This window comes from Schistocerca serialis, chromosome 4, assembly GCF_023864345.2.
Source record: "Schistocerca serialis cubense isolate TAMUIC-IGC-003099 chromosome 4, iqSchSeri2.2, whole genome shotgun sequence".
In the NCBI taxonomy this organism is placed as follows: Eukaryota; Metazoa; Arthropoda; class Insecta; order Orthoptera; family Acrididae; genus Schistocerca; species Schistocerca serialis.
The window spans coordinates 584168465-584181762 of NC_064641.1; the positions used below are offsets into that span (position 1 = coordinate 584168465).

General features: G+C 40.4%; 1 protein-coding gene across 1 annotated transcript in view; it reads left to right on the forward strand.

Moving 5' to 3' along the window:
* The window catches only part of LOC126474621 (transmembrane protein 117-like), a 321902-nt gene that overhangs the window by 263016 nt on the left and 45588 nt on the right, over positions 1-13298 (forward strand). Inside the window, exons 10-11 of the mRNA XM_050102099.1 lie at positions 3436-3597; positions 4054-4158. Of these exons, the coding sequence (XP_049958056.1) occupies positions 3436-3597; positions 4054-4158 (267 nt within the window). The remainder of the gene's footprint in view (positions 1-3435; positions 3598-4053; positions 4159-13298) is intronic.

Consider the following 13298-nt stretch of genomic DNA (forward strand, 5'->3'; position numbering starts at 1 on the left):
GTCCCAATGTTATTGCCACATCCAAATTACCTGTAAAGTGTGGCTCATATAGGTACGAAACAAGTGTTGCCATGCTTTCATCCACTTTTCAAAAGCATTCAGGGACTATAATTTTGTATTTTATTTCCCACATAACACTACTGTTAGAGCAATCAACATCTTCTCATCTTCTCATGTGTCCATTGCAACTCTTCTGCTCCACATTCTTGTAGAATTTCTGTATAAAACATAAGTTTACAGTTTTTGCAAATAAATTGTCATTGAATGACATTCTATCCTCAGTTTTAAACTCCACAAATCGTTTTTCTATTGCTACATGCAAAACGCCCAGCTCACCAAATTTGGATACAATGTAACCATCCTTTTTAAGCAGATGCAAATGGAAATGAAGTTTTATAAATGGATTTATTGGGTGTCCTTTAAAATAGAAAACATCCTTGACTCAATCATTTTCTGTGAGTACACCAATGTATGGCCAATTCTGAATTATATTCACAGTAAATGCTGATATTTATATTTCCCAGTTGTATCCAGATCTTTCCAGTTAGTGTGGTTAAAGTAATTTGTATGCCTTCCTTGCAGACCTACAATGGCTTATTGTTTTCCCAATAGCAGTTTACACTCTTTCTTTGTAGCAATTATTTTTGCCATATGCTCCAGTCTGAGTGTTTTGATTTCGATCTCTTCCATTTTCAGTTTTTTTTCATATGATAATATTAATTGCACTTAAAAGGAGTAAATTTCATTAATAGGGAATGGTTTAAGTCTGCACAAAACATTTGTTCATTTTCTTAAGATCTGTTGGGTAACATTATACACTCCTGGAAATTGAAATAAGAACACCGTGAATTCATTGTCCCAGGAAGGGGAAACTTTATTGACACATTCCTGGGGTCAGATACATCACATGATCACACTGACAGAACCACAGGCACATAGACACAGGCAACAGAGCATGCACAATGTCGGCACTAGTACAGTGTATATCCACCCTTCGCAGCAATGCAGGCTGCTATTCTCCCATGGAGACGATTGTAGAGATGCTGGATGTAGTCCTGTCGAACGGCTTGCCATGCCATTTCCACCTGGCGCCTCAGTTGGACCAGCATTCATGCTGGACGTGCAGACCGCGTGAGACGACGCTTCATCCAGTCCCAAACATGCTCAATGGGGGACAGGGCACGTTGGGTGGCACGGGATACATGCGGACGTGCATTGTCCTGTTGGAACAGCAAGTTCCCTTGCCAGTCTAGGAATGGTAGAACGATGGGTTCGATGACGGTTTGGATGTACCGTGCACTATTCAGTGTCCCCTCGACGATCACCAGTGGTGTACGGCCAGTGTAGGAGATCGCTCCCCACACCATGATGCCGGGTGTTGGCCCTGTGTGCCTCGGTCGTATGCAGTCCTGATTGTGGCGCTCACCTGCACGGCGCCAAACACGCATACGACCATCATTGGCACCAAGGCAGAAGCGACAGTGTCCCTAATTTGCTGGGAAGTGGCGGTGCGGTCCCCTACGGCACTGCGTAGGATCCTACGGTCTTGGCGTGCATCCGTGCGTCGCTGCGGTCCGGTCCCAGGTCGACGGGCACGTGCACCTTCCGCCGACCACTGGCGACAACATCGATGTACTGTGGAGACCTCACGCCCCACGTGTTGAGCAATTCGGCGGTACGTCCACCCAGCCTCCCGCATGCCCACTATACACCCTCGCTCAAAGTCCGTCAACTGCACATACGGTTCACGTCCACGCTGTCGCGGCATGCTACCAGTGTTAAAGACTGCGATGGAGCTCCGTATGCCACGGCAAACTGGCTGACACTGACGGCGGCGGTGCACAAATGCTGCACAGCTAGCGCCATTCGAAGGCCAACACCGCGGTTCCTGGTGTGTCTGCTGTGCCGTGCGTGTGATCATTGCTTGTACAGCCCTCTCGCAGTGTCCGGAGCAAGTATGGTGGGTCTGACACACCGGTGTCAATGTGTTCTTTTTTCCGTTTCCAGGAGTGTATTTGGGGACCAATACTAATTCAGCAATATCTATATTCAGCAGTATTATGGAGAACAGTGACCTAGATTGAGAAAAATATGTCTCTCCAGCTTTAATATAAATCTTCTGTATAATATTGATGTCATCTTGTTGGAGTCTGTGTTAACAATTGTCATGTGATTTATAATCTTCCCCCGGTCTTGATTGGTTTACTTGCAACCAGTCAACTTTCATGTATTCTTATTGCCCCATTACACAAATTGTAAAACACTGTTGAACACAATGCAACAACTGTTCTGTCCAGTAGTTTAGACCACACAAAAGCAATTGGCACAGAATACAGTGGAACATACTGTAAATACTGTTTGTTGGTATTTAATACACATAAACTGTCTTCCACAGGGTCAAACACACCACCCATTCTGTAGTTACAAACTGTAGCTACTTAACCCATGTTAATGTCCCAGTCTGTATAAGACTGATTGAGACCCTTTTTTCACAGCCACAATTCTAACCTGGCTGCAATAACATGTTTTGTGTCAAAAACGTTCTTGTAGTAAATAAAATGTTCTGGACAACTCAAGCTCCTTTATTTTCATTAATGGCTCAAATTTCTACTTTAGGTGATTCAGTTCAGAATTTCCTGACAAGAACATGGCCTTTTGTCTTTTGAAGTTGGAAATTTAATTAACTGCAAAATATAACTGCAATTGTCAGTGTAAGCATCTCACCCTTCTTGTTGTTCATTAAATGTTGGAAAAGCCATGAACACAGGTGGTTTGGGAGACATTCCTGCTACACCTGCACTCTCAATGTATAACAAAGATGTTCAAGTTCTGATTTGCAAGTGTCATGGGTCCCATGGTGCTGCCACTTTTTAAAAAGACAACCTACAAGCACAACCAACAGTGGTTTGCCCTGTTCTGTTCACAAGAGGTATATACAGAACACACTTCAGAAGCAGTACAAGTTATCATTAAGTCCATAAACAAAAGCAAATTAAATATCAAAGTACTAACTATGACAAATAGAGTCTACAAAGTAAACATCCTAGCCAAACCAATAGCACACTCACTGCACACTCCACAGGTCATTCCACAACTGACTGAGATTGGTCCTAGGCTAGCTTATATGCTGAATTCTGGCATATTCTCATCAGAGGGCACTCCTGATAAACACTCAATAAGGAGTGGTTGGCAGTGCTTGATGGTAATGTTGTGCTGAACATTCCATTTCCATAGTGACACTGGGTGGTGCCATTATGCCTTTCTTAATCTGTCTGCTAAAACAAGTCATATGGTCAGTACTGTCTTGTAAGTTTCCCAATCTACATAATACATACAGTATTCTTAAAATTAGTGTAGTACATGTTTTTCTTTGGGTCATCATGGCAGTGAGGCATTGTTTTTATTGAAGGCACACTTTTAATTTTTATTTTACAGAGCTTTCGCGTGCATTTCTGGCGTCTTTCATCCTAGTCATGGACTTACTGATTGTCATGCAAGACTGGGACTTCCCACATTTCACAACAACATTGCACGTCAACCTTCCGGGTTTCAGTGTAGCTACACTGCAGTGGAAGTACGCCGAAGTAGACATAACAGGTACAGCTATTTATTTAAAATGAGTAGTGTTTCAAATTACAACACAGTATGAGGGAAGACAACCACTCAACACATAAGGAATTGTTGAGAACAGTTGAGTATTTTAGATTAGCTGTTATCTTTACTTTATTGTGCAAAGGAAATGTGTGCACAAAAAATGTAGCTGAGCGACCTTTTTTTATGTCTGTCTGCTGTAAACATGTATTCCATGTGCGAGTGGTTCTTTTCTGATTAGAGTTTTTGCCTGCTTTGAAGAGATACGTAATACATTTTCACTATAACTTTTATACACTTTTTCTTTATTTTTCTTGTATATGTTTCACTTAAAATTTTCAATGTAAGGAATTGTTATCACCCTTTATTAATATTTTTTGAAAGATAATATTCATTTTCATTTACAGAATAAGGTTAAATTTTTGTTACTCAGATTTTTTATACACCTTATTTTCATCATAGGAAAATGGTTCAACTATGGCATAATTTTTCTTGTCATGTTGCTGGACCTGAATATGTGGAAAAACCAAATATTTTATGATCCAAAGGACTTTGGCCAGTACACAGGTTAGTCTCTAATTTGTATTATTACTGTAATTTTGTGATTATCATAGAAAATATAGTACTGTAACAAAAGAAAATTTCCATTTCATACATAAATTGTTTACTAAATAAGCTGTGAATGGTAAAAATGCTTTCGCACCCTAATTTTTAGAATTTAGGGCTGTTTCTATATCAATATTTTTAAGATTTAGTGGCAAAATTCCTGTTACCTTAATGGATAACTCCAATTATAAATTAAAACTTTAAAATTATTAAAGAGCAAGATCTGATCAGAGTGGGTGGTTTATTAAAAGTTCATTTTCTGTGAGTTGCTATCTTCATCAGTTTGTGTCCCACAATTTCAGTGCCCTGTATGCCACTATACTTTGATCAAAACAAAAAAGAAAGTGATTAGTGGTCAAGTATAGTTGAGGTCGGGAGGCGGCAACATCCTTGGTTTTCCATTACCCACATGCAAAGCATGGATGTGACAGAAAAACTACTAGCAGCATTTGTCATTGACATCTGAATGTGGTTACTGGCTCCTGCTGTAACAAGTGTTATGATAATAATAGTCATAATGCATGAGATGAGCTCAAACTTTGCTTTGTTGTTGCCATGAGGGCTTAATTTTAGCCAGAATGGCATTCTGGCACCTCCCAGAGAAATTTTTTTGAACTCGCTGGAATAAGTTGGCAGTGAAGATTTAAAATAGTACACATGCATTCAATTGCAAAGGAACTATAATTTAGGTTAAATCAACAGTCAAGATCATAACAAAATTTGCTTATTTTAGCAATTTTACCTTATGTTATAGTCATCCTCTGATTTTTTGGACCAGAACAAGAGAAAAAGCAGTGTTACCTATTGGTGTGAATGACAAACACAATATAAACACCAAAGAATTTAGAATACTGTATTCTATTTCACTTACTGATTACCCTCACACAATATTTTTAATGATGTGATCAGACCTAAAGCAATACAATAATAGCATCATTGTGTTTTATCTAAAAATGACCTTGTAATCCTCCAATCATCAGCATGCCAGTTTACACCCACTTTAAAGTAACTCCTATAAAAGGATTTAGGTCATTATGCTTCCATATTTTAAGAAAAGTCTAGGCCAAAGGTCATGGTTTAGGATCCATTTGAGAAAAAGTTGAATCATTAAAACACTCAAAAATAATAAATTTTACTTATCCATATCAGGCTCACAACCTAACAGTTTTTGAGATTTTCATGAGGGAGATCATTCTCCAGCAAAGGCTGTTTATATTTTTGCAACAGATACTTTATTTCATGCTTTTTTTATTCTCTAATTTCGCCCCCCACTGCATTTTAAGTTACCTCAGTTATTCGTGTCACAGTGCAAAACTGATCATATAATATCTTATCTTCCACATGTGTTTTTAGTGGTAGCTCCTTCTAATGATGTCCATAATAAGGGTTTCTTGTGATCATGGTGGTAATGCATGCAACTATCACAGATGTGTATTCCATGTGCAAAATGAGAAAAATGCAACCCTTAAGTGGGTCTCAGTCACTGTGTCAGTGTAAAATGCATAACATACATCAGTTCCACATTTCAAATCAAACTGCACATGATATGGCCAGTATCTTACAATCAAATTACACCTAGTGAATTTTCACTCTGCAGTGGATTGTTCCCTGATTTAAAGCTCACTGACAGATGAAAACTGTGTGCCACACTGGGCCTCAAACCTGAGACATTTACTTTTTATAGGAGAATCTTCTACCAACTAAGTAATTCAATCACAACTCACAACACATTATCACAGCTTTACTGCCACTAGTACCTGCTCTGTATCAGTGGAGCACTTGGACATGAAAGGCAAAGGTCCCAACACAGTCTTAATCTGCCAGAAAGTTTCAAATCAGTGCACGCTCTGCTGCAAAGTGCAGATTCATTCTGGAAACAATATCCTAGGCTGTGGGTAAACCTTTTCTCTGATATATCCTTTCTTGCAGAAATGCTAGGCCCATAAGGTATGCAAGGAGAACTTTTATGAAGTTTGAAAGGCTGAGAAGGAGGCACTGATGGAAATAAACTGTGAGGGTGGGTTGTGGGTCATTCTGAAACAATTCAGTTGGTAGAGCAGTTACCTGCAACAATGCAAAGGTCCCAACACGGAGTCATGATTGTGCACATAGTTTTAACTTTCCAGAAAGTTACAAAACCACTGGATCTCTACTCACCAATCCTTCTAGTATGATAGGTACACTAGGAATTTATCATACTGTGGAAAAAATTAAATGTTACTGAATTACACAAATTCTCTCAGAAGATATTGTGTTTGTTATTAAATTAAAAATCCTCAGGTATTTTATATTTATTACTCAGTATTTTTTCATAGAGCCTATTGAAGTACAACATATGAAGGATTCATAATTATTTATGAAATTCTATTGTCTGTATATACAGTTAAAAGTGATTTTATGAACTGGATGAGTGAATATATAGTCATTCAATCTCTGTTTTTTTGTGAGTTCTGTGTGCAAATCTCCATTAGATGGTCACAAAAGAAAAGACCATCATTATAAAAGAATGAGCCTGGTTAATAAAACACTAGGAAGTCAGCAAGTATGGTTTGTTTTGGCAAGCATTTGTCACTTGGCAATCTATAACAAATTGTTTTCTATTTTAGCTTCAGTTTCACACGAAGAAGTAGTGTTTGAAAAAATTTAATAGCATTTTAAGTTCACTTAGATCTTCCCCTCTTAAAATTCAAATGGTCAGTAATGCTGTAACTCATCAGGGTTAAATCCATTACACACTTGACAGGGAGCAGTTCATGCACTCCATTAGAACAATGCTGTAACTCTCAGGGTTAAATCGACTACCCACTTGACAGCTTATTGAGCTTTATGAATGATTAATCTTGTATTTGACATAACATTTTAGATCACATTTGCTGTTCCTCTGAATTTTAAAAAAGAAATCTCCAATAGGGCTGAAAATATTGTTAAACTTCACACTCTTCCATCTGGATTTCTTAATCACTCATGCTGAAACTGCAACACGAGCAAATTTACACAGACTAGGCAAACTGCCTAGGATGAACACAGTGGCTGTCTTGTAAATAAAATTCTTTTATGTAATTTTTCACCTTTGGTTCACAAAATTGGTATCATAGCTGGATTGGTATCATAGCTGGTTTAGAATTTTTAGAAAGCCATCAGCAGATGATAAGCTCACTGGCCAAAATATTAGTAATCCCTTAAAATAACACATTGTTTGCTTTGGTGTGTGTTGATGTTGTAGAACTAGCACCAGCCAGGCCTGTGACATTCCATTACTGATGTAAGTCATGGTAGTGAAATAGTTAATAGAGCCATGGATCTATGGAATCAGTGCACTAAGATGGGTAAAGGTTGAAGTGGGACAAAATGGTAGAGAGGAGCTATTGCGTTTGAACATTTTCATGTTGTTGTTGTTGTTGTGGTCTTCAGTCCTGAGACTGGTTTGATGCAGCTCTCCATGCTACTCTACCCTGTGCAAGCTTCTTCATCTCCCAGTACCTACTGCAACCTACATCCTTCTGAATCTGCTTAGTGTATTCATCTCTTGGTCTCCCTCTACGATTTTTACCCTCCACGCTGCCCTCCAATGCTAAATTTGTGATTCCTTGATGCCTCAAAACATGTCCTACCAACCGATCCCTTCTTCTAGTCAAGTTGTGCCACAAACTTCTCTTCTCCCCAATCCTATTCAATACCTCCTCATTAGTTACATGATCTACCCACCTTATCTTCAGCATTCTTCTGTAGCACCACATTTCGAAAGCTTCTATTCTCTTCTTGTCCAAACTGGTTATCATCCATGTTTCACTTCCATACATGGCTACACTCCATACAAATACTTTCAGAAATGACTTCCTGACACTTAAATCTATACTCGATGTTAACAAATTTCTCTTCTTCAGAAACGATTTTCTTGCCATGACCAGTCTACATTTTATATCCTCTCTACTTCGACCATCATCAGTTATTTTACTCCCTAAATAGCAAAACTCCTTTACTACTTTAAGTGTCTCATTTCCTAATCTAATCCCCTCAGCATCACCCGATTTAATTTGACTACATTCCATTATCCTCGTTTAGCTTTTGTTGATGTTCATCTTATATCCTCCTTTCAAAACACTGTCCATTCCCTTCAACTGCTCTTCCAAGTCCTTTGCTGTCTCTGACAGAATTACAATGCCATCGGCGAACCTCAAAGTTTTTATTTCTTCTCCATGGATTTTAATACCTACTCCGAATTTTTCTTTTGTTTCCTTTACTGCTTGCTCAATATACAGATTGAATAACATCGGGGAGAGGCTACAACCCTGTCTCACTCCTTTCCCAACCACTGCTTCCCTTTCATGCCCCTCGACTCTTATAACTGCCATCTGGTTTCTGTGCAAATTGTAAATAGCCTTTCGCTCCCTGTATTTTACCCCTGCCACCTTCAGAATTTGAAAGAGAGTATTCCAGTCAACATTGTCAAAAGCTTTCTCTAAGTCTACAAATGCTAGAAACGTAGGTTTGCCTTTTCTTAATCTTTCTTCTAAGATAAGTCGTAAGGTTAGTATCGCCTCACGTGTTCCAACATTTCTACGGAATCCAAACTGATCTTCCCTGAGGTCGGCTTCTACCAATTTTTCCATTCGTCTGTAAAGAATTCGCGTTAGTATTTTGCAGCTGTGACTTATTAAACTGATAGCTTGGTAATTTTCACATCTGTCAACACCTGCTTTCTTTGGGATTGGAATTATTATATTCTTCTTGAAGTCTGTGGGTATTTCGCCTGTCTCATACATCTTGCTCACCAGATGGTAGAGTTTTGTCATGACTGGCTCTCCCAAGGCCATCAGTAGTTCTAATGGAATTTTGTCTACTCCCGGGGCCTTGTTTCGACTCGGGTCTTTCAGTGCTCTGTCAAACTCTTCACACAGTATCTTATCTCCCATTTCATCTTCATCTACATCCTCTTCCATTTCCATAATATTGTCCTCAAGTACATCGCCCTTGTATAAACCCTCTTTATACTCCTTCCACCTTTCTGCCTTCCCTTCTTTGCTTAGAACTGGGTTGCCATCTGAGCTCTTGATATTCATACAAGTGGTTCTCTTTTCTCCAAAGGTCTCTTTAATTTTCCTGTAGGCAGTATCTATCTTACCCCTAGTGAGACAAGCCTCTACATCCTTACATTTGTCCTCTAGCCATCTCTGCTTAGCCATTTTGCACTTCCTGTCGATCTCATTTTTGAGACGTTTGTATTCCTTTTTGCCTGCTTCATTTACTGCATTTTTATATTTTCTCCTTTCATCAATTAAATTCAGTATTTCTTCTGTTACCCAAGGATTTCTATTAACCCTCGTCTTTTTACCTACTTGATCCTCTGCTGCCTTCACTACTTCATCCCTCAGAGCTACCCATTCTTCATCTACTGTATTTCTTTCCCCCATTCCTGTCAACTGTTCCCTTATGCTCTCCCTGAAACTCTGTACCACCTCTGGTTCTTTCAGTTTATCCAGGTCCCATCTCCTTAAATTCCCACCTTTTTGCAGTTTCTTCAGTTCCAATCTGCAGTTCATAACCAATAGATTGTGGTCAGAATCCACATCTGCCCCTGGAAATGTCTTACAATTTAAAACCTGGTTCCTAAATCTCTGTCTTACCATTATGTAATCTATCTGATACCTTTTAGTATCTCCAGGATTCTTCCAGTTATACAACCTTCTTTCATGATTCTTGAACCAAGTGTTAGCTATGATTAAGTTATGCTCTGTGCAAAATTCTACAAGGCGGCTTCCTCTTTCATTTCTTCCCCCCAATCCATATTCACCTACTATGTTTCCTTCTCTCCCTTTTCCTACTGACGAATTCCAGTCACCCATGACTATTAAATTTTCGTCTCCCTTCACTACCTGAATAATTTCTTTTATCTCGTCATACATTTCATCAATTCCTTCATTATCTGCAGAGCTTGTTGGCATATAAACTTGTACTACTGTAGTAGGCATGGGCTTTGTGTCTATCTTGGCCACAATAATGCGTTCACTATGCTGTTTGTAGTAGCTAACCCGCACTCCTATTTTTTTATTCATTATTAAACCTACTCCTGCATTACCCCTATTTGATGTCGTATTTATAACCCTGTAATCACCTGACCAAAAGTCTTGCTCCTCCTGCCACCGAACTTCACTAATTCCCACTATATCTAACTTTAACCTATCCATTTCCCTTTTTAAATTTTCTAACCTACCTGTCCGATTAAGGGATCTGACATTCCACGCTCCGATCCGTAGAATGCCAGTTTTCTTTCTCCTGATAACAACGTCCTCTTGAGTAGTCCCCGCCCGGAGATCCGAATGGGGGACTATTTTACCTCCGGAATATTTTACCCAAGAGGACGCCATCATCATTTAATCATACAGTAAAGCTGCATGTCCTCGGGAAAAATTACGGCTGTAGTTTCCCCTTGCTTTCAGCCGTTCGCAGTACCAGCACAGCAAGGCCGTTTTGGTTAATGTTACAAGGCCAGATCAGTCAATCATCAAGACTGTTGCCCCTGCAACTACTGAAAAGGCTGCTGCCCCTCTGCAGGAACCACATGTTTGTCTGGCCTCTCAACAGATACCCCTCCGTTGTGGTTGCACCTACGGTACGGCCATCTGTATCGCTGAGGCATGCAAGCCTCCCCACCAACAGCAAGGTCCATGGTCCATGAGAACACTGAAAATAAAGCTATCAATTTGTTAGTGTATGAATGCAGATTATCCAAAGTGTCTACAACAAATAATGCACCATTTGCAACCATGTAACACAGAGTATGGACAGTAGTCATAAATATTGCTCAACCAACATATCCAGAGATCACATCCTGTCATGAGAATCAGTTTGAAACCTGACAGGAATAGCTGCTGGCAGTGAAGGCAGCTCCATCTTGACCAGTTTCTGAGTGAATATTCTGAAGGGAACTGCATCAATGGACAGTTGGTGTTGGATGTCTTGCATAAGGCCATTGGTCACAGCAGCGTATGATGCTGTAGGTCTTCAGTGGGCCAAACAACACAGAAACATCATTTGTTCACTGAGTTCTTATTCTTTGAGATTGTAAAGGACCCTGTAGGTCTTCCTTCTCACCTCTTCAGTAGCATCAGAGGGGAGCCCATGAAACACTGCTGCTGATCTCATATTTAGGTAATGTTTTCAGAACTGGTGCAAAATTCAGATCTTTAGACAGCAAGGATGTTGTTGCCTTGTCCAGTTTGTTTCCACTCAAGCTGATGACAATCCTTGAATCACTATTGTCAACTTTCTACAGACAAGTCCCAATAAGTTGGTAAAACTTGCTGAATTCTTTCACAGTGGCTTCCCACATGCAGAGTTCACTGGTTAAGAAGGTGTTTCCAACTGCCCATTCCCATATGCAGAGTCAGCAATTGGCTGCACAGTGCAGGTGACAGCTGAGCAGATTTGGTGCAATTTTGTCCAGCTCTAGTGACACAAATGTGTTCCCGCACTGGGGCTGACCTCATATGCTGCATTTTGCCCTCGTTGTGTTGATGGGATGTTATAAGTGGATAAATTGCAGCATCATCATCTTGTCCTGACACTCCTGTAAGGAAAAGAATCTTCTGAGCAGATTCCCCTCTTGATTCACATCTTTTGCAGCATCTTGAAGCTGTGCAGGATCTCCTACCCTTGCTATATGGCACATTTCATTGATGAAATCTATTGGGTCACCAGCTGAGTTGTGTTTCTAAAACATTTCAACAAATTTCCTACTCTTCATCTTCAGGCAAAGTGTTGGATTCATGTCCTTTGCTGAGGGGCCAATGGGAGTGCCAATTGCATGCCTCCAGAAGAGAGGTTGTGGCCAACGATGAGATGGGCCTCCTGACAGGTGGAGGGGGGACCCAGATGTCAAATCCTGGTCCTGCCTGTCTCTTCTGCTGTAGGCTTTGCAGCTTTCACGTCAGAGCAGTTCTGACATATTTTTGCTAATGCCACAACCCATGTGGAGCTCAGTTAGAAACCTCTATCCCAGTTGACAAGATCATCATATACTCTTATCTCCATGCCTCTTTGATGACTAAATTCCAGAACCTGTTAGTGTGGCACGGGCTGTGTCAGAGTCTGTCTGCTGAGTTACAGCATCTGTGTGATTCCTTTCATGACAACAGTTTCTCTGATGCAAAAATAAGATGTGCTCCATAGCTGAGCAAGAAGAAGCAAGAAATAGTTTGGGAGAAGGAGTGAAGTGCCTGGCATTCCTTCAGTTTGAAGGGCTGCACAAGGCCAAGACCGTTAAGATAATGGAAAATCACAACACAAAAATCATTTTTCACTCAAAAGTCAAAATCAAGGGTGTTCTTTGATCAGTCAATGACCAATTAAGGTTGGGCACCTGGTGTCTAAAGTGTCTGTTGTAAGTGTGGCATGTAGTACTTTGGTCAGACACAACGGTGAATCTAGCAGTGCTGTTCAGAACATGTGAGGAGTATTCGCCTTGGCCAAACCAACAAGTCTGCAGTAGCAGAGCACAACATTAACGAAGGTCACGTTTTTACTTTTGAACAGACGAAGGTGCTATGATGTGCCAACAGGTGATGAGATTTGGTCATCAAAGAGACAGAGGTGACAAAGAGTACATGACAATCTTGTCAACTGGGACAGCAGTTTCCTATTGAGTTCCATGTGGGATGTGGTTTGACAAAAAGGTGTCAGGAATACTCTGATGTGAAAGTGGTGGAGGCAGCTAGAGGAACAGAGTACTAGGACTCGATGCCTGGACTCTCACTACCCTGCCAGACCCCTTCCCCCGTCCTGGCTGCAACATCTCTTCCAGAGGCATATGACTACCTCTGCTCCCTCCTCCGCCCCCCCCCCCCCCCCCTCCTCCTCCATTGTTTTGCTGCCTAAGGAGTAAGCCATCCAGTGGCTATAAAGGAAGGAACAGGATCCAACACTAGTAGAAAATTCATCAAAACATTGCAACACCATGACTTGATTGATAACCTAAGAAAATTTCATCAGTCAGCTGATAGTCGCAGGTGAGAAGTGAGTAGAGTTTGCGCAGTTTTGTCCAGTTCTGGCCTGCTAACACAGACGTGTTATTGCACTAGGACTGAGCAGCAGCCTCTGATAGG